This window comes from Gasterosteus aculeatus, chromosome 9, assembly GCF_964276395.1.
Source record: "Gasterosteus aculeatus chromosome 9, fGasAcu3.hap1.1, whole genome shotgun sequence".
Lineage (NCBI taxonomy): Eukaryota > Metazoa > Chordata > Actinopteri > Perciformes > Gasterosteidae > Gasterosteus > Gasterosteus aculeatus.
The window spans coordinates 19,098,907-19,121,429 of NC_135696.1; the positions used below are offsets into that span (position 1 = coordinate 19,098,907).

The 22,523-nt window shown below is 47.8% G+C and overlaps 1 protein-coding gene across 2 annotated transcripts; it reads right to left on the minus strand.

Moving 5' to 3' along the window:
• Positions 1-3,282: 3,282 nt before the first annotated feature.
• On the minus strand, positions 3,283-22,150 carry LOC120825561 (noelin-2). Of its 2 annotated transcripts, none has more exons than XM_078079547.1 (8): positions 21,858-22,150; positions 13,850-13,999; positions 12,079-12,234; positions 8,623-8,842; positions 8,277-8,383; positions 4,885-5,061; positions 4,625-4,798; positions 3,283-4,123 (listed from the first exon to the last, which is right to left on the minus strand). In XM_078079547.1, the coding sequence occupies exons 1-8, from the start codon at positions 21,912-21,914 to the stop codon at positions 3,803-3,805; spliced, it is 1,362 nt and encodes a 453-aa protein (XP_077935673.1). In that variant the 5' UTR covers positions 21,915-22,150; the 3' UTR covers positions 3,283-3,802. The 2 variants fall into 2 exon arrangements, with proteins under 2 accessions (XP_077935673.1, XP_040043154.2); XM_040187220.2 differs by lacking the exon at positions 21,858-22,150 and adding an exon at positions 18,795-19,364.
• Between the last annotated feature and the right edge of the window lie 373 nt (positions 22,151-22,523).

Here is a 22,523-nt window from a genome sequence, read left to right on the forward strand (position 1 = left end):
CTTAATATATTCGTACGCGTGACACAATAACAAAATCCGTCATCCATCCGCCGCCTCGCTTTAGGGTTTATGTTCCATCGGCGGTTCTGCGCTGCGATCTGCGTGCAGTTTGTTTTGTGTAAGCAAGCGTTTTGCATCTGCGTTTAAGTTTTACTGCTTTTAAAACTCAAAGTTGGCTGATGCAGCAGTTTAGCATGTGATTGATTATTGTTGCTTTCGTTGGAACAGCGAAGGAAAACCTCAACCCTGCATCTTCATACGAGCTACGCTCTGTTTCCGTCTGTAACGACGCCATCAATGAAATCATCGGCACACGTGGATACGAGGAGCCAGCGATTCATCGACGACCACTTTGGGGTGATTCAATTACTCTTTGAGCTTTTCTTTCACTTAGTCCCTCCTTATTGAGTTTTATATGTGATTTACGAAGTGGGGCCTGGACTCATGGCGGGGGGGGGGGGGGGGGGGAGTGCAACCTCTTTATTAAAGTAGATTTTCTCTGAAGCATCTAAACTAGACAGAAAACGTGTGAAACAATTTGTTATTTCGCTGCTGCTATCTCGCCCCCCCAGGCCCAGACGACTTGTGCAGCACCTCGTGGAGCTCTGGAGAGATGATCCAGGTGACAACGCCAGCCAGTCTGACAGGTGCGTGTGTGTGTGTGTGTGTGTGTGTGTGTGTGTGTGTGTCTGAGGGTTCACCAGTGGCAGCGCAGCTTGATTCGAATTGGCTGCTTCCCCCTCCCCAATGCGCCCTGACTTCTATTTATAGAACAACAGCTCGGGTGGAACCTAATGCCTCTCTTCTTCTCCCTCACACTCCTCTCATCCAGGAGAAGGGACCCGTCCTCCTCCTCATCCAGCCGCGGTCCTCCAACAGGCCCGGGCCCTCCGTTATTAATTAAAGACGTGGTCCCGGGGTCGCGTGTCTGCGTGTCCCTCCTCCTCCATGTCGGGATTTCATTCCTCAGCTCTCTCCGGTCCCCCCCACCCCTCTGGCCCCCCCCCAGGTGGTCTCCTTTAACAGAAGTAAATTATTTATCAGTCAGGGGGCCGAAGCCGATGGATTGAAGGACGGATGGAGATGAATAAGTGAGGAGGTAAAAAATGATACATCGGGCAACGTTTTGTCTGAGGATGTGTGTGTTTGCACGAAAGCAGCGTGTGCGTGTGTGTGTGTGTGTGTGTGCGTGTGTGTCTGTCTGCATGACTGCGTGTCCCTGTGTGGAATTCCGGCGGGTCTTCCGGAGAAGCTCTTCCACGATGCAGAAAATCTGAGCCAAGGATGGTGATGGATGGGGAGGAGGGATCCAGGGAGGGGATCCGGAGGGGGGGACAGTGCCAAGGCGACTCGGGCCTCGCCAGAGACAGCAGGGAGGTGGCAAACCAAGGGGGAGGGAGAAGGGAAAAAAAGAGAGGGAGACAACGTTAGAGACGTCCACAAAAAGGACGGTGTCCAAAGTGAGCAGCAATGGGCTCACGGAGCAGACGGACTTGTTGGGTGAGGCGTGTGCCGCGGCATCACACTGCGACGCTAAACACCTACAGACCCAATAAACACTTTCATATCGTGTGAAAAAAAAAGCGAGCGATGTCATTTGGTATTAATTTAATGGGAACGGAGATTGTTCACCTAGAAGCTATTATTTTAGTCACAGCCGATCACGTTTCCTAATCGAGCATAAAATGGCGGAGATATGAAAGAAAAATCTCTTCAAATCACCAACTAAACAAATTAAAAGTGTTTTGATTGCATTTCATCAGCTTCAATAGAGCTGCAGCTGATACGACGGTTAGAAATCGGTGAGGGCGGCGATGATTAATACTTTTAACACATATGAATCCATCAAAACAAACATGTGGAGAAACTGAGGAGAAGCATTTCTCTCCAAGGACGCTGGAGGCCCGAAGAGGGAGGAGAAGAGTCGTGATTGGGAAGGACTCAGGAGGTCGACGTCAAGGTTGAAGGCCGAGCGGCGTATCGATGTGGTCCTGCGAGTATCGTAAAAGCACATTTTTACACCCGTAGTCTACAAAAGAGGAACACAGCGCTGCGCGGCCACGCGCCGTAAACCAGACTGCTGTTTTCTATTACCGAGAGATGTCGACATCCTCCTCCCCTCCCCCCGCTCTCCCCCCTCGCCATCCCCCCCCGCAGGGCCCAGAGTGAGGCGCAATTTAATTCAATCGATCCGGACGTGGCTTTAACAACCGGCTCCGTCGTTTCTCGCGGCGCGACCTTGAAGCGAGAATGGAAAACCTGGTTAAGGCGTTTGTATAAGCGCCGTAATTATATGAGCGTCGCCTCGTTGAGGATTTAATCGACTAATTACGGTGGATAGGAGAGGAAATGAAGAGGTGCAGCGGCGCACCTGTTCAGGAGAGCTTCTAGTCTTTGAGAAACATGTGAACTTCACAGTTTATTGACACACGAGATTGCATCGACCCCCCCCTTGGTACCACGGTTATTAATGCACCTGCGTGAAGAGGTTCCGATTCAATTTTTGTCATTTAAGAATGTAATTATTAGTCATTAAAAGGTCTCTAAATAAAAAATGAGCTGGAGGGAAAATCCTGCCGGAGGATGTTTCAAGTGTGACCTGTTGTCGGACACAACGTCGTTACCATCACCACGGCAACAGAATGGCCACTGGTGGTGTCTCCAGAAGTGGATCCAGCCGTGGCCGAGCCCCCTCAGGGTCCGTTGATGCTCAGTGAGACGCAAATACTCTTCTTCTTCTTCTGAACCTCTTTTCTGGATCTACAACATGTGTGTGTGTGTGTGTGTGTGTGTGGGGGGGAGCTCCGTTTGCAGCACATAAAACCACTATAATGACTATAATGAGCATTTTCACCTTTGCGTCTGTGCTCGAACCGAGACCCTCGGCCACTCAGCTCGGATCAACCAGACTCGATAGAAGCAGAGAGAAGCCGTCCTTTCTACGAGACTCTGTGACAGAAAACTAAAGGTCACAGAGGTCGCGAGAAGCCACAGCTGCCACTTCTGGGCGTTTGGTTAACACAGCTCTGCCCGGGGAGGGGAGGGGGGGTCCGCTGGGCACGGGGCCCACTCGCTTGGTACACTTCGTCTCTATTGGGACTATGAATGAGGTGATGCTATCTCCAGTGTTCGTATTGTCATCCGGCCTTTAACAACAGCTAATCTACTGGGGGGGGTCTTGGATGTCGCGGTCTACATTTATGCCTTTGTTTTCTCTCAGGGCAAATGACCTCACCTCTCCACCGTCTCTGCCCCGGAACAGAGAAGACAGTCCAGACCAAGTTTGACAGTAATGTTTATTGAAGGAACAACCATGCTGACTGAACACGTCCACGATCACATCACGAACCCAGAACATCTCCATCAGGTCCTCCTCCACGCTTGGAGCCGGTTGGAATTCAAGTCACAAGCTGGAACCGATTTTTATTTTTATTTTTGTGGGTACGACGCAACCCCCGACGTCCGAAATCAATCCTGGAGACACGCGTGGGATGAAACTCAGCAGAACGCGGATGAGCTCCAACCGTCTGCCTCCTTTCCGTCAATCCTCCTCTGCACCGCCACGACCTCTGTGTGACCTTTAGTGCGCTTACTTACGAGCTGTCGCCGGCTTCAAGTCACCCAAACACAGAACGTCATCTTTTCCGTGTTGACATGATGGGCCAACCGTGTGTGTGTGTGTGTGTGTGTGTGAGTGAGTATTTGTGCGTTGCAAGTTGCATTGTCCTGTAATGACCAATTCCGTCCGTACAATAACTGTTTTTTCTTCTTCTTTTTCTTGTTACATTCACTCTGCGTCGAGCTAGCCGTCGCTCCTGATGACGTGAAACAGCGTGACGTTGTAGAGCACCTGGTGTCCGTTGTTCCAGGTGTACAGCGCTCTCTCCCTGGGGTTGTAGTCCATCATGCTGATGTGGGAGTACTGGTTGTGGAAGGGGATGTCGGTGTACTCGTAGGTAGAGGAGTTGGTGTGGTAGGCGAAGTGCACTTTGGCCCCGGCCAGGTGGGAGTTGGTGACGTAGAGGGTGCCGCAGATCATGAAGGCCTCCCCCGCGCTGCGCTTAGGGAAGCCCGTGTCCCAGCTCCGCAGCACCTCCAGCGAGCGCGAGTCCAGGCGGCTCACCTGCGGGCAGAGAGCGAGGCGCTCAGAGACGGAAAGACAGCAAAACACTTCCTGTCCTCTGAAAAAAATCCAATTAAAAACCGATTGAAGGGGGGGCTGCTGCTGCGTAAGACAATAATCTCCAAATTTCCTTTTTCTATAATCTCTTGTTTGTTGAATTTAATGAGACTTTTGCACCTAATCACATGCTGTACTTGTGTACAATCTCTTTTATATATTATAGGCCGTGTATATTAGTATATTTTTCTTTTTTTTGTGTAGGTTTTTCCACTGAAATGATTAACTTGCTGTGTCATTATAATCAAATAGGCAGGTTATGCAAAGCTACGTTAGCACCTGGTGTCGATTATGACAGCTCACAATGTTCCACGCGGCTGTTTTGATGGATTTTTAAAAGCAATGGGAGTTTATGACTTGAAGGTAAAGAGTCCAGAGTGGAACCAACACATCAGTGGCTTCCATCTGCACACATTTTGTGTTTTTTTTGTTCCGTGACCGTACCATAATGTTCCCGGCGTTGGGGATGGACGTGTACACGGCCCACAGTCCCATCTCATCGGCCATGAGGTCGATGTCGGAGGAGCCCCCCCAGCTGTAGGGGAAGGTGTTGTTGTATCCGGCTCCGCTCAGGCTGCGCTGCAGCATCACGCTGCGGGAGCGGAAGTGGTACTGCACCTGCAACGACAAGGTACCCGGGTCACCTCTCCAGCCGTTGCTGTTCTCTCCCCCCTCCTGCGTTTCCACGGCGACCAGCCTCCTACCAGGATGTTGCTCTGGTGCTTGTTGTAGTAGAGCGACCCGTTGTAGACCACGTGGCCGGTCCCCGCCCAGGGGTGGGGCAGCTGGTGCTGCACAAAGTTCTGCCCCTTGGTGAAGTCCCCCATGGTTCGGTACTCCAGCACACGCCGGCCCTTGTAGTACCCGTCCATCGACCACACCTGACGGAGGAAGAAGCTGCGTGCTCAGGCCTGTGAACTCAGTGACAGCGGACCACTCTCTCTCTCTACACGTCTGATCATAGCTTAGCAGCCGTGACCGGACGCAAAGCAGGTCGGTCGGGCTTTGGACTTCTCCACCTGCCAAAGAGGTGTGCATGGGGCCGCGGCGAGGGGGATATCCGATGAGCTCAGAGGGTTGTGCTTTTTAAAAAAAAAAAAAAGAAACAAGCTGGTCGAGCCACAAAAGTTGGCATATTCACAGGAAGCGTTACTTCTAAAACCTGCAGTATTACTCCTAAGCTCGGCATTAACTACGTTTCTATGGTGGTGGATTTTAATACTACTTGTTCGTTATCGTAATTGGGCGAATTCACACCAGCCAGTAGTTTTTACTGTAATGAGAATAGGCGAATTAGTTCATTTTATTTTCTGCGTGAGTCACCGACTGCTGAGGGGCTTCAGCTCGCAGCTTCAGCTAATAAAACCAGCTGGATGGCCCTGTCCCTGCATCCTCCATAGTCTTCAGGCGTCCCCGGAGGAGCAAGAGGACGGAGGGGGGACGGGGGGGGGGGGGGGATTTTTGCATCGCCATCGCGGAGGATGAATCAGCCAAAGAGGGACGAGGGGTAAAACAGATGAAGAGAGCAGAGAGCGCTGGCGGGAGAGGGGGAGAGAGGGAGAAGGAGAGAGGGGGAGAGGGAGAGAGCGGGAGAGGGGGAGAAGGAGCGCATTCGGGGGAAAAGATGCGCATCATTCTCCCCTCAAGCAGAGAGGAGCAGAGGCCAGGAGAGACGGACCCGACCAGAGGAGCCCTTGGTGTCGTGGGTCAAAGGAAAGGAAATCGCTGCAGTCGCTGGTGGCAGCACAATTAAAAACATCAAATGTAGAAGAAGTAGAAGTTGTAGAATTCATTCAGACAAAGGCAGCTGATTGCCGTGATTCTGCGGGTCTTCAATAACAGTTTTTAACCGAGGCTTGACTCAAGGTTTCGCGATGCCGATTGCTCTCTCCCTCCCTCTCTCCTCCAAACGCTTCTAGTTCCAACCATTTCCTGCTCCACCAGCTAATCTGATGGAGCTCCTCTATGTTTTAATTCCCTTTAAAATTGCGTTCCAAAGGACGTGGGGTCCCTTTGTTTCCCGGCAGCTGTAATCGTCTCACATTTGAGACGCTCCACATGCTCGATGTAAACAAGCCACAGACGCTGATTATGCAACCGTTCCGGAAAGTGAGCCGGGAGTTGTTGCTCCACACCGGCCTGGTGGATAGGAACCGATTCCGTCTGTCCTGATACAACACCACGACGGTTAAAGGTGAAGAACTAAGACCACAGCTCTGGTTCTGTGCTCATATTTAGTGTTATTTTCTACAATCGCAACTTACTTCATTGACTGATCATTAGCGAATGTAGAGACCTGAAACCGTGTGTCGACGCAGGCCGAAGTTAAACAACCATGCGTTTGATTCAGACTGATGAAGCCTCCCATGCTGCTTTCACACCATCCGTCCTGTCCGTCCCGACTGCAGCTCTTTTAATCAGCCCCCCCCCCCTCCTCCATTTCTTCCTCTTTCTGTCCACCCACTCTTTTCCTGCTTCACACCTCTTCACCAGCCGACTTAATTCTCTTCCTTCTTTCTTTACCTCCCTCTGTTGTTCCGGCAGAGACATCTTGACAGATCGGAGGACATCCACACCTCAGCAGCTGTTCTCAAAGACAGCGACAGGTGTGTGCGTGCGTGCGACTGTGCGAGTTACAATGTGTGCACAAAGCACAAAACACTGACGAGCTAATAAAGAATTCATAAATGCCAAACCGTGCAGACGCTGTAGTCATGGATACCAAAAGATGTATGAGAAGGATCTACAGTGTGTCTGTGTGTGTCGCCGGTACCAAACAGCTTTCACTGATGACATACATGTTGACGATCTGCAGGATTTTATTTTAACTGATAAAGAAAATATTTATCAGACAAATATTAAAAATAATCCTCACTTTGTAGCTCAATGTCACCGGTTTGTGATGAAACGCAGTCGTTGCTCGTAGTTCGAACGCAGCGTTGTCGTCACGACCTTATGAAATGCTGTCACCTGCACCTACGTGTTCAATCCGAGAAAACACTGCTTTTATTTGTGTTTGGATTTATTGAGAGAGAGAAACGTACCGCATCAAGTTCACTGCAGAGACGTATCGCTGCACGTACAACTTTCCTTAGAAATGTCAGCGATAAACACTAAATCAAAAAATAACAAGTTTGTTTACGAGAGAGCTGCACAGGATTCCTTTAAGATTGAAAAGTGATTTCTGCAAATTACATCTTTTGACTTTCTCTTCCTTGTTTACTGAATGTGTGTAGTGCACATTAACACAAAGAGAGAAAAGGCGTCTTAGTCTTTGAACAAACAAGCAAACAGACGCTGGGACGAGGGATCGAGACCTGAGACTGAGACAGTCACACGGTCACTGGGAAACAAAAGGCTGCTGCTGCTGCATACAGCCCCTTCTCATCACCGAGGAGAGGCACTAATAGGGAACAGGCAAGGGTCACCATGGCGATACAAATCACACCTGGCAACTGGGAGACAGTCGCCTTGACAACTAGCGCAATAAGGGCCCTGTGTGTGTGTGTGTGTGTGTGTGTGTGTGCAGGAAAGGGGCGACGCTTTCTAGCGAGAGAAGACAAAGTGCACCTGGGAGTCATCTTGGGGGGGGGGGGAAGACAAATGCATGAAGGGAAATATAGCGCTTAACCACCTTCTGACCACGTTTACAACCGCTGACTCACTGTGTGTCAGCGGCGGGCCGTGCATCTTCTACCTGGACCTTCTGTGCCGTCTCACCAAGGCTGAATGACCTTATCACGACGCCAGTTGCAGGTCATTATTTGTTCCATAAAATAACAATGTGACATTTAAAATGATGGAAAAATTACCATGCAACTGTAGCTGTAAAAACACAAAAGCAGTTCAATTAGGAAAAGCGGTTCACTATTTAACAAAGTTCAACCGGAACTCTTATTTAACAAGATCTTTAACAAGATCTGCTAGCTGGCTTCCTGTTTGACAGAAGTCACGCCGGCCCACGGACCAATCAGGGCGCCCGTTAACGCCAAAGAATACGCCCAAAATAAAGATCCGATTGGTTGAAGACTGTGACAATCAACAATACCATTTAGGCCAGCACTGCGTCTCACAAACACACACAGAGTTCACCTACCCGGCTGTCGGAGCTGGGAATCATTGCATCAGTCATCCAGGAGCCAAAGCGGGACCCCGAGGCTCGCACGGTGATTGGGGTACTAACTGCGGTCAGGCGACCACAACCTGCGAACAAAAGGACGGACGCGGCGCGTTAAATCAGATATTTCCATATATAGTGAAGCTCATATTGGAGTGAGCGATGTGGCCTGTCGAGATCACGTGGCCAGTTTGTTGACCTTATTTTAATTTACCTGAAACTACATGACGTCCACAAAGTAAAACAGGCTGGCGCCAAAAGAATTTACAAGAAACGTCTCCTGCCCCATCAGGGATATTCCCTCAAATGTTCCCCACGTCAATACCGAGTTTGTTCATGCAGCCGTGCAGCCTCGTCTCCAGCAGCAGGACCCTCCGCTGGAGCTCCTCGTAGTCGTACGCCCCGATCTCCTCCTGAATGGCCGTCAGGACGACGGACAGGTTGAGGAGCTCCAGTCGCAGGGCGGCCAGCGTCTGCAGATCCAGCCGGTACTGCTCCACCACCGACAGGAGGGGTCGCAGCTGGGACATCTGGCCCTTCAGCTCCTTAAAGACAGAAGGGGTTAATCGGTCAGGGTGGGGATGAAGAGAGCTTCAGGTCCTCACTCCTCCCTCCGGAGCCAGATGTTGATCTGCTGAGGAGGCTTCCACTTGGATGTGGACGTTGTTTTTTTATTACCAGAAATATGCAGGTCGCAGGAAACAAGCATTACTCTAAAAATGAATGTCACTGTGTGATTCAAATAGTGTCCGACAAACTACCTGCAGCAACAGGAATAAAAGCACCAGCTCTGTTATTCATTATTCATAAAAAAAGGATTTGTTGCGAGTACAATCTGAATGATGAATGAATCTTAAACTTTTTAAACGGTTCATTTTCTTCTCCTCCTCTTTTCTTTTTTAAATTAAACCTTTCTTCATTTGGGCAAAATATATTCATCGAGTCCTTCACATCTACACTGGTGTTGTGATCCTATAATATCAGCCTGAGCTGCTGTCCTGTGCTTCTGGTGCAGATCTCCAATCAGCACCAGAGCAGCAGTGATCAGGTGCTTTCCCTTTTATTACCCTTAATAATATATAAAAATATATTTTAAAAAAGGCCCACACACAAATCAATTAGCCGGTTCCTTTGATGTGTTTTTAATCCCTACATTCTGCAGAGAGGAGGGGACCTGACGGACCACGTTGAGCCTCCACACATCAGACCGCCAAAGGCAGCTCTTTATTTTCATTTTACCGTTGTTTTTGTTCAATTCATTTTGTTTTTTGACACAGTGAACTTATTCCACTCGAAGAAAGATTCATATTTAATGTGCAATATATGCCCCGACATGTGCCTCATAAATGACCCAAAACACCACTTTGGTTTCCCCGTTTTAAGTCTGGACACTCTGACGTCGTTTCATCCCACAGGAACAGTTTGCTGTGAGCAAAGAGCTGGGTTGGATCCCAGGATTAAAAGAAGTGTCAAAAGAAGAAGACCAAAACCGTATCATCACGTCGGAACACCTCACAGCGAGTTGGCAGTCAGCCCCTCCCCTCACATCCCCACATCGGGACCTCTGGCTTCTTTTTCTGGCATCGCCACTCGTACGTAATTGTAAATGTATTAATAAGCGTCAACATCAATCCCTGCAAAATGCTGCAAAATGTCACGGTCCGTTAAATGGTAATAAACACTTTACCTAGTTAATCCCCCCCCTGCAAAGTGTCCTCCTCCTTCATCTTAATCTCCCTCTAATCTCTCCCCTCCGGTTTCACTCTTTCATCCCCCCCCCTCTCTCTGCCTAACCTTTACCTCCCCTCTCACCCCCCTTTGCTCCTTCCTCTCGCGCCTCCCTCCTGCAGGGAAAATGGTAATAAGCAACAAGCCATCTCTTCCTCTCCATGTCCCCCCTCCCCCCATTACTCCTCCATCCAAACCTCCGTCTCTGAGCCCGTCTTAATGTCTCGGTTTGACCTCCTCTCCTCCGTCCCCCTTGTTTCCCTCCTCCTGAGGGACACAAACACTGTTTGGTTATTGATGAACCCACTGTAGCTGCACGTCGCATCAATATTCACCAGTTCTGCCGCTCAGTACGAAGGCAAAAGCTTATGACTGTGCAAACCCCCAAGGAGCAACAAACACACACACACACACACACACACCCAGATAAACACACACACACACATAAGCTAACTGCATGAAAACTTAAAAACAGACCCCTGAGCCCTGCGATGTTGTTAAGAAGATGCTCGGCAGAAGATGAAAGGCAGAATGGATTTACGGGGAGGCAGAAACACTCTCTATTTGGAGAAGGGAGGCATGTGTGTGTGTGTGTGTGTTTGTTTTTTAGACTCCTATCAGTCCAGGTCACATGACATCTGATGCCTTTAAAAACCTGGCATATTAGTCTATAACCAGGTAACGGTACCGGGCCCCTCGAGGCGGCACCGTCAGAACCCTTTGCGGTTGTAGTTGCTGCGATATCCAGCCGACCACATGTCGCATTAAATCAATGAGCTTGCAGTGATTCTCCGGATCTGGGAAGAATTGTTTAGCGGGTTCATTACCGGTTGTTCCGGCCGATGCCCCGGCCTGATAACGTTTGTATTAATGAGGCTGTAATTGAATTGTAAAAGGAGTCTCTGTTGCGTTAGCCGTAAACTGTTATATGTCGCTAAAGCCATCAATGGATTAGCGTAACAGCTTTGAGGAGAGACGCGGTGTCAAATAAAACCAATACGAGTCCCTTTATTGCTTCCACTGTATTTATGGCCTTTCTGTTTCTGACGCCAGCATTAAAGGCCACTCCGAGGTTACTCGGGACGTTTATTACATCTCACGTGAGCTCACATTGAACCAGTTCTGACTTAATTAAAGTGCAGAAGTGACTCTCGTTGCCTCCTTCCTTACTGAAGGGAATAACAATCTGGTCCGACCGCATCATTACGCTCAGAGTCTGAAGTCCGGCCCAAAAATGTTCGCGGGACCCGGTGAGCTCTGAAATGGTGATTTGCACATCAAAAGACATCGAGTTTGAACACGATCCAAATTTAGTTGAAAATGTGACGCATGTCCTCACTACAGGCTGAAAAATAAATGAAATATAGAATGCTGTCAAACACCTATAACATGTATCCCCAAAAGACTTTCACTTCTCAACCACATTCAGCCCACTTTTCACTATCAAGTCCAAGACCCAATAAGACCACCGGTGTCATTGTGAGTCCTCGGCCGCCACCAGCAGGCATTAAACAAGCAGCGTCACAGCTGATTTGAGTGTTTGGATCACTCGCTCCTCGTTCCTCACATCCTTCCACTCTCCACAGCTCCACAGATAATCTTCAGATTGCCTGCAGTCTTTCTTTTATGTAGTTGGCAGAGACGCCTGCCGGCGGCACCGCGGCAGGAAACACACACGGATGAGATTAATACTCCAAATATAAGAAGTCCGACGCATTAAGATTTCCCTGAATAAAAGACAGCTTATTACGCTCTTTTTCTCTTCTCTTCCCAGAAAAAAACGCTACGCTTCAAGTGTTCTCCTTCGGCTTTGGGGCGTTAGTTTCACGTAGCAATATTGTGATGTGATGATGTTGGAGGCCACGTGACCCTTCAAGACGAACACCCCCCCCCACCCTTCATGAAAGATGCTCGCGTGTCTGAGCGCGTGCAGGAACCTTCAGCTTGGCATGAGTGAAATCAATGTTTTTCACACCAAAGGTTATGTGTTCCCTACAGCGACTGTCTTACACTGCGTGTGTGTGTGTGTGTGTGTGTGTGTGTGTGTGTTTACCTGCAGGCCCCTGGTTGTCAGACCGTAGGGGTTGGCGACGTGAGTGTGTAAACGTCCGTCCACTCCTCTCAGCAGGGGCTCCGAGTCTCGGACGTACTGCAGGTCTCTGGATGTCCGCAGGTCCACCACCTCCATGGACTGACTCACATTCTGCACCTGACACACACACACAGACCCACACACACACGCACAGCCGGACGTTGATTTGATTATATATTATTACTCTGATTTCTCCCTATTATTTATTTATATGCATATGAGTGTTGATTTGATGGAATATTTAAAGGGTGGTTAAAAATATATATTTCACGTGTGTTATTTAGCATTAGTTCAGCCTTTACTAATTAGCATCAAATACAATAATAATAACAATGTAATACACACTTTACAGCTCAAGCTTTGGTGTAAAGTGTTGTGCAAATGAGAATTTTCACCCAGTGGTGAAGATTCAAATTCAAGGGATCAACGTGTGTCGGTATGAATATATATATGAACCCACTATATAACCCACTATATATATTTCAGCATGAACTAAAAATGTCAACCTTATGAGGAAAGGAGACAAGTTAAGGCTTCAAGGAAAGTCATAAAAATCCACCCTCTGAAGAGCACAAATGTCTTCCCTGTGATCTGAGTCTGGAAAGCCAGATTACTCCTGAACCTTTATGATATCTAGTAAAGCCACCTCATCTCTTCAAAGGAGAGGCAGCAGAAACCTCAGGGACACATCGAAGTGCGAGCGTGTGAGGAAAAGTTTTGCGCATCCTTTGTTTGGGGTCAACCGACCCTTTGATATTATCGGCTGGAGAACGCGACGGCGCCAAAGTCACACTCATCGGGTTTCTCTTTGAAGAAGCTTCTCATTAGATCCATTTAACGCAAGCGAAGAAACAAACCCTCCCACGCTTCCTCTCATTAAGCAACCTGAGCCGCTGACGCATACTTCATTTTCATTTTAAGCACCAGAATAAAACAGATAATGCACTTAAAAAAAATGACCCACATATGCAGAAGTGATATGCAAACAAACATATGTAACACAGCAAAACACGCGTAAACCATCAGAGGAGCACACACACACACACACACACACACACAGTAATCACTCTCACAGTGGGATCAAGGTGTCACTTCCAGAGACGTGCTGAGCTAATTAAGATTCATAAATACAGGAGCCTCCCAACAGGAACAGAAGGAGGAGGAAGGGGAAGATAATTCACGCAGCTTTCTGTGTGAGGCGTGAGCACGGGGTGCAACCTCAGCACAGAATGAAAATAACCCTCATGTTGTCATCGTTAGTGTGATACGACGCCTTTTCCTTTGGTGAGAACACGGGATGCACGCGTCTCCAATGTGCGAGTACGTGGCGCATACTCAATTATTCACCAGCCAGCGTCACAAATCACTTTTATTACGTCTCTCGGGACGCAATAAATGTGATGACGCAGCCGGAAGCATGAGCTTCTTAAACATTCATGCATGGGAAGAAACACTCACGCAGAGCTGCATCTTCTTATGCAGATGTGTCAGTTTGAACCCTTTTCTAGCGTGTTTGGAGGATGCAGATACAGATGTGTCCTGCATACGTCGCTCAGTGAAAACGTGTCTCTTCGCGTCTGTTTCTGCGAGCGTCAAAACAAAGAGACGGCCCGGTGAATATTTCATTCCGGTGAGCTGTCTTTCCCCCGCGCTGCATCGCAATCTCGACCAATGAAACATGCAGGGGGGGGCGTGCACTCAAGAGTCAGGACACACACACACACACACACACCTGCTCAGTCAGGATGCGTAGCTGTCGACTCCGGGGGTCTCGTTTGCAGAGGTTTCGTGCCGGGGCGACCACCGTGCAAACACACCTGCCGTCGGGATCCGAAGCCGTGCTGTACACCTGCCAGCCCTCCTCGGAGCCCGGGTACAAACCCTGCACACAGAGTCATTGGGGAGTCAGTGCAGGAGGAGCAGGGAGGAGGCCCACGGCCCCCCCACACAGAACAGGAGGTCAGCGGAGCCACAGTTATTATTTGTTAAGTCGGCTTTTGGCGAAAGCGCACATGCGAGTCACGTTAATTCAATTCAAAACACAGACGTTTGTTAATGCATTTCCGTCTGGGTTTTACATTCCATCTTATATATTCTGAATACATTTCCTGCAGGACCCACTTACTGCGTTCAATGAATACAATACATATGTCAAAGTCTTGGTGATTACATAATCGGTATGGGGATAATGGAAGAAAAGATTCCAGCCTCTAAAACCAGTAATAAAAATCCAATCAAATATCTCTGCGTCGTCAAAACAAGGAAAGTTACCATGGACGCTGGCGTTTGTCATTGCCATATTTGTGATATTGGGCTCTATAACTACTGGACTTTTTGATATCCGAGCGACATAACTTAATTAACAGGAGAAAATAATCAATAGCTAATGCAAAGTGAGCATTACTTGTTTCACATGAACTTTGTGTAATATGATTGCCAAGCTTGTAATTTCCACTGATGAACAGTTCGTCCCCGGCTACCTCTAAATGATCGGAGCTGGATCTGATTCATGAAATGGGCCCGTTTCCATCCACTTCATTTGGACCAAAATGAGACAATTGCTCAGATTTCATCCTGTAATTTCATCAAATATGCTTCACCCATGTGCAAACACCATCAGCGCCACGAACACTGGAGAGCGACTAGAGGAATATGTTTCCCTGAGCGACATCCGCCAGGTCCTGCTTCCCTCCAGGCGTTCAGCTCCGGCGCACTACGTGTTAAATAGGCACACACTGTATCGGCGTAGGGGCCACGACAGGAATAATAGTACCACGTGTGACAATGCAACGGAAATAACAATGCGCAGTAATGAGGCCGTGAGTTATGCTGTGCCTCTTTGAAGCCAAATTGAAGCTATAATTCAAGGACCTTGAAGAGGTTACATGTCCTATTTTTTGGTTGTGTTTTTCAAATGAGTCATACAACTGACCGGCATCTCAGGATGTTATTAAGACAAATATTTTCCTTTCCTTCTACTTCCACCTCACTGGTGAATCGGAAGCAGGATTTCGAGGAGCTCTTCCTGTGGAGCATGTTGTGATTTTAGCGTCCCTTCGTGCGACAAAGGAGAGTGCGTGCTCTTTGCATTTCATCATGCTCGTACTGCACCACGGACAGCTGTGTCTAAATCAGGTATTGGGTGCAACTCAAAATCTGCTGCTATGTCCTCACCCCCCCCTCATGCATGTGCCTGTGAAGATTTTCTATTAAAACCTTTCAGTCTGTCTCACTTGTTGCAAAGCCTGAGGCCCTGTGGGCTTTCATTTCATAACGTTTCATTTCAGAAAACGCTCCGAGTGGCTTTGAGTTCCTTCTGGTTTACATTTACACAGCGTAAACGTCGTTTTATTGTGAAAGCTAAGAATGGAACGAGTAAATCCTTCTCTCTCTTCTTTTCCCCACGCTCACAAAATAAATGTTGTGCAGGAAATTTGTTTGAATCTGCGTGACTTAATATCGCCGAACCGTCCGACAGGTGCGGCGCATCAGGACGCCGATTAAACGCCACGGTTACGCCGAAGGGGCTCTGGGCCGCGGGGCTTCATCTCACAACGCAACAGATGTCGGAGGGCGTGACGCTGACTGCGGCGATGTCCACCGGAGCCGTTGCCCGTGCACTAAATGTTAATTTCTTTCCCATTAGCCGCCCCCAATGTCATTTGGAGAATTAGGCTGTAAAACCAATCAGCCTCACAAGGCCCCCCCCCCCCCCCCCTCCTCTAGTCTGGTGGTGACCAGAAGAGTGCTTATCGGTGGCCCTCGTTATAGTTCAGCAGCTGATAAATCACTTCATTTCAGAGTTACCGCTGTGATAATTACGCTGTTTTAATTGCACGCGGGATCTTAGCAAGGGGAGATCTTTTGTGTTGAGATCTTAGATCTTAAATCTTTTATTTCAACTCGTGACGAATGGAAGCAAGAACAGAAATGTTTTATGTTTATCTGAATTTTTTTAGTGTACGAAGGTGCTAATTGCACTTGTTTCTGGTCAAAGCTGGTATAGACAGAGCGGAGCCTTTGGCGGATAAGCAGCAAAGCAGGTCAGGAGTTGGTGGAGACCAAAACCAGAGGAAACAGAGAGTCAAGATTGTACTAAAATTCATCAGGTGGCACAAATGTTGCGTTGTGTTTTTGCAGTTTGTTGCCTCAAAGTAGCCGAATCCACTGTTGCAGGTTTTAAATCGAGTTGTCTGCAGGCTGCGGTCCACATTTAGGAATATTTGTAAAACAACTATTGTGCTTCCGAGTGTTCTGGCGGGTTATTTGGGAGCTCATTAGGTAGGACTCAGGCGGCGGCCATTGTTCCCACAGGTCTGAACGTTGGACCCAATTCAGAAGTGATTAATTCAGCAAACATGCAGATGTTCAGTTCGACCCACTTACAGCCCCGTTAACATTTAGGAGCTGCCCCACAAACCAGGAGGAAGAACAACGACACAGGAGGAGGCCTGGGGGGGTTGAGGCGTGAGAGAGGAGGCAAAGGAGGGGGAGGAAGAAGAGGGGGGAAGAGGGGGAGAAAGGGACGTCCAATTGGAAACGTAGATCAATCAGCTGGGCTTGGTGTGGTAACCTTGAAGTCCCATTTACGATAGCGCTGACGGTGGCGGGTGTGAGCGGGGGGAGGAGGCGGGGGGAGGAGGCGGGAGGGTAAACAGGAGGACGAGAATGTGATGAGAATGTAAGCATCGTTTGTTCCCACTGCTCGATGTAATTAAACAGAGGAGGACATAAGGCACCTCAGGGCTCATTTCGCACAAGGGAAAGATGATAAAAATCGACTCGCTGATTGTGATCAGTGCAAACAGAGAGAGAGAGAGAGAGAGACGCTTAGTAGAGACAGGACGACCAGCGAACAAGAACTAAACATACAAACGAATGCTTTAAATGCGAAACACATTTTTTAAAATGAAAAACACACAATATTAGCAGCGCGGGCCGCCTGAACGCACCGCGTGGTGCAGTCGCAGTTCCATCGATTGAGAAGGAAATGTAACGTTGGGTCAAACTGAACGACAAAAGCCGACGGCAGAGAGGAAACAAGCGGCGCGTTGCGTCTCGTAAGCTCTGCGCTCGAGATCGGACCGGAGACGAGACCACTTCCAGCTTCCCGGTGTTCTCCCCAAAGGCAGCTGCAGCCATTTTTAGGTCCTAGTAGGTATCGTGTAGATAACCCCTCGTCTCCATCCTTTTCCATCCACTTATCTGGGATGGGGTTGCCGTGGCAGCAGGCCCGGCAGGCTGACCCGGGCTTCCCTCTCACCCGTGTCATTTTCCAGCTCATTGTGGGGGGTCGGGGAGGCGTTCCCAGGGCCAGTGGGTGATGTGATCCCTGCAGCGTGTGCTAGGTCTTCCCCGGGGTCTCCTACCAGTTGGGCAAGCTGACTCCTTTTGCCAGGAAGGAGTAGCGACGCCTCATCTCACGCTCACCAAACAGCTACGTATCCATCCCCGGGGATGAGTAGAAACGCCTCAAAATGAGACCAGTGAGGACATTAAAATGGAAACAATGCAATAAAACTGATTTCATATCATTTTTAGTTATAAAGAGGTATTGAAATAGTTGTGTTGTTTCAGATGGGAGTAATTCTTGGACTATTTTGCCAGCCCTTTTAATGCCGAAGGGTCCATTGAAGGATCGAGGAGTAGATTTAAAAATCAATTTGATTGAATAACCACATCGACGCATTAAGCCTGTAACCTGATCTCTATGGGAACCTATTTAACAAGCAGCCAGTCTAAACATGTTGCTTTAAGTAATGGATAAAAAGTCACAACACATAACTAAACTTTAGGAATAAATGCTAAAGTAGATGGCAGAAAGTAATGTATATATATACATATATACTGTATACTGTACCTATGACAAGTCCACATGTCCTCAGCCAGATCTTGTGTGTGTTGATTTTTTTTGATGTGTGTAGGCGTCTACGTGCACTTTGCTGAACTTGCAAAGGGCCGCCACATAGCAGCTGTGAGGAGCCTCCTGAGCCGGAAAGCTAAATCATGCAAGAGCCCGAGCGCGCGCACACACACACACACACACACACGAGTCAGTGGTCATGCATGTGCATCGGTCCGGCATCTACATGTCAACGTGTTGCCAAGGCAACGAATTTCCGGCTGTCCCACTGAGGTGAGTCGGCCATCTCTGGGAATAATATCTACTACATATTGTGTGTGGTTGTGTGTAGCCGTTGGTGCATACTGTACATGTGTTCTTTATGACACATATAAACAGAGAATATCTTTTATTTATTTGCAAATTCTTCTTTTTTTTGTTGCAAATGTTGATCTAAATCTGTGCTAAGCATCTTTTTAAATTCTTTTTTCTCTATTTTCTGCACCAACGGGCAGATGAAACATCTCCTGCATGCTGCCAAAACGTTTCTCAATGTGTTGATCCCTAGATTTTGACTTGCAGTCCACAACAGTTCTAGATAAATCTAATCCAATGCAAAGAACGTCCCACTAGAGACCTCGTGCATTGATGTGCACGGAGACAGTGCACAGAGAGTGTTGATGCGCACAAAGCATGCGACTGAGAACACAAGATAACTCCTACATACTAGCGAAGGGGAACTTCAGGTGACCAAAAAAGGCACATCTCTTGTCTGTGGGAGAGCAATTATTCATGCATGGTGTGTGTCTGTATTGTGTGTCTCCAGCATACGTACACTGACGATCCGCTCGTGCGTGCCCTCGGAGGAAATGACGGTTCCGTTGAGTCCGACCAGCGATGGCAGAGTCTGGGACATCCAGTTAGTTACCATGGCCATGGTGCTGAGCACCGCGCCGATCTTTAACATGGGAACGCTCATCCTGACGCACACACACACACACACACACACACACAGAAACTCTGGCTCTTTCTCACACGCAGTCCGAACTCTTCACGGCAGTCATGCTAAATCGTTGCCCTTCACGCCTGCGAGTGTTCAGCTCCAGAAACCCCCCCCCCACCACCACCACCACCTCCTCCAAAAGAAACCCTCCACACCGCCGGGATCGTCCCACCGTCAAAGTCTCCTCTACCGCACCGCCACAGGTCAGAGGATAAACCCCGGAGCGCAGGTCACTCCAGATGTCTCCATGTGAAGCCCAAACATCCAGCGGCTCCACTCAGGCTGGCGGAGATGCTCCTGCACGCATCAGTGTGCGAGCGTGTGTGCGTTTCCTGGACTCCTTCCTTCCCCTGGCAGTGAGAAGCTGTGGCTGAGCCAGCGTTGCTGTCTCATTTATCCACTAACTCCCTGCCTCTCCCTTAACACTCCCTCCCTCCCTCCCTCTCCCTCTCTCTGACACTCGTCCATCGCTCCCTTCCACTAATGCTCTCATCTATTCTCTCAACTTCTCCATCCAATGAGCACATTCTCCTCCCGAACCGAATGTTTCCTGAATGAACAATCGGACAATGGAGGAAGTAAGATAACAAAAACCTGCTAAATATGTATCCGCTTTTCTTTTCTCCGTTTCCTGCCTTTTTCCCCCATTTGTCTCCATATTTCCCTCACACACTCAGTGAGCACGGGAGCACATTTCTCTCTTTTCCTCTCGGCTTCTCTCTATTTTCCTCTACATATTGTGTCAATGCAAACTACTACATTAAAGCCCAATAATCTGGCCTGACATGACTGAAGCAACGCTGCCCCCGTGTGGGAAAACCTTCCCGAGCCTCAAGCCGCATCAGCCGCTTTCGCATTCAGTCCAACCGAACCTGAGATGAAGTACAAAATGTTCGGATAATGATTTATTTGATTTGTGCCTTTCAGCGTTTCCATGGTGACAACAAATTCCCAAAATAACATCGAGCCGATGTGCCAGTAGAGTATTATGGGGTGTTTGTATGTCAACCTGCCAAGGGACTGCAGATCAAAAGGAGCTTGTAGATCTGCTGCAGCGGTGTCCCAGTTCCACCCGACACACTGATTGTGCGCAGTGAACACGATGAATCCGGTGTTTGTGGGTCTGTTTGCACACTTTGTCTACAACATGAATGAAACTTAACTTTATCATATCAGAATGTGACACAATGGAAGCACGGAATGGAAGCAATCTACAGCTTTGTGAGATTCAAATTTCACACATCACTCAAATCAAATGTTTTTGGTCCCTTTGCAAAGACAAAAGTTGATGATAAAAGCCATTTTTCCATCACATATTTCAACCACTAATTGCAGCCTCTGTTAGTTAGTTGTGAGGAGTTCATATTTTTCTCTGTCACATGAGATAATAAATATTTTCTGGTTGAGAATAAAATTAAGATTTTTCTGGAATTATGCCATTTTTCACCATTTGTTGACAATTCATGGAACAAATAATTAGGTGGGGAACCAATTTATATTAATTAAAATAATCATTAGCTTAGCCCCAAAAGCTGTCGCTAGTCTCTATTGTCACATTGGCTTTACTTCCTCATTGTTTGGAGTCCAACAAACCGGGCCTGCACCTTTGATGGAGGCGACAATATGCAAATATGACCCAATGTATTGTTAATGCTTAATGTTTGAGATCAAGTAGACCCACGAGACCCCTCTTGTGAACAAACATCAAACTCCAATAACTGCATAAATATCTCTGTATTCCACCCTGCTTTACAGAAAGAGACCCCACGCAGAAGTAACGCACAGCAAACTGTGTGGCGTATCTTATGTACGGATGTGTCATAAAGGCATCGATCTGCTGAAACAATGTTGGGTATGTTTTTTTTGAGCCGTTAAAAGGGAGCCTGTGGTCCAAAAACCTCTCAGAACACTGGGGTGAAAAGCTGATGCGTGAGAGGTTTTAAAACCAGACGACAATGTGAAACTGCAACTACAGCACAAGAACCCACGGCTGCTCTGTGGTTCCCGCCTTGCGTCGACTATTTAACCACCTGTCACTAAATGTTTTATTGGCCTTTGTTCTCATCACCAGTTGCTCGGGCGTTCTTGTCTGAGAACCCCCAGGATGCACATGGATTATACATAAGAAGCCCTTCAGCGAATACGTTGAACTAACATGAATATTTCAATCAGCAGCACTTAGGGGCTAACACGGTTGGCAGGAGATGGAGGGCCACAATAGAGTGACTACTGATCAGTGTGAATCGCCTTCAGGCTTTTATTTATGGTCTCTGTTTCTTCCATTTCATTTCTAGGAAGTATTCACTGCAATTGCTGCTATTACAAATAATAATAGTATGTTTTCACAGGGCAAAACCACAAACCACAAGTTGTAAAATACAGCACAGAAGGGTATAGAAAGCCTGAGACCCAAACAAGGAGCCATAATGATTACACGTCACAACCCACAATCAAAGAAAAAGATGAGAACGAAACCCAGTAAAGGGAATTCTTGATCATTTTAGGAGTGACTGGAAGTCAGAGACGCTGGCAGAACTCCTCTGGCAGCAGACGTTATATTCATTGAGTCTTTTTCATGCTGTCGATGCATGCGGCCTTTCATTTATTTTGACACATTGTAGAAAAAGGCTCAGAAAGATATAGCGCAAAAGCAAATGGGATTTTTTGAGAAGGTGTGCTTCTCTGGAGATATAAATGCATTTTTCATGCACACAAGGGCATGTTTTTTACTACCACCAAACTTCACTTTTTTGATTTGCTTTAAAGTCAAATATTTAGGGTTTAAAAATGTTAATTTGATGAAAAAGAGAGGACTTTATTTTAACAAAGCAAGAATTTAAATTAGTCTTTATCGCTGCACATCAAGCTGGATTTGGGTGGGGGGCATCTACTTACCTTACATGACCGGACAGCAAACAGCAGCAGCAGCCAGAAGGCTGCAGGTGGACTCATCCCTAAACTCCTCTCTCCTTCAGCTCTCCCGGGTCGCGACCCTGGTTTGGCTCCTCGCAGACGCACACATCAGAAACAGGCGCCGCGTCCACTTCAGGTGCCCCTGTGGACCGAACACCTTCGTGGGCGATGGGGGGCGGTAGTGGCGTGGCTGGACCGGAGCGACGGCTGTGGCAGCGGCGTCCTGGTGGTGTCTGCATGCTGAGGAGAGCCACTCAACTGCAGAGGACCACTGTCTCAGAGAAGGTGAAGGGGGAGGTGTGGGGAGGGAGGAGTTGGAGGAAAAGTATAACGATGCACAGTTTGTTATTGGATGTGTGGGTGCGCTTGAGATTGACATGTTGGCACCAATGGTTTGGGCCTTGGGAATTTATGCAAATTGTGTTTTGAGTCCAGTGTGAGCATTTGCTGCTTTTCTTTAAAGTCTGTTGTTTTAATGTGATAATAATAATACATTATATTTGGGCCAGCATAGGGGAATTGTAACAGCCGTTCTCTGTGAACGCTGAGATTATTAAGACAATCAATTTGAGGCTGACATTAAAAACGATTTGCAGATATATCATTTTTTTGTTGTGCTGATGCAATACCTCAAGTGAGTTAGCAATG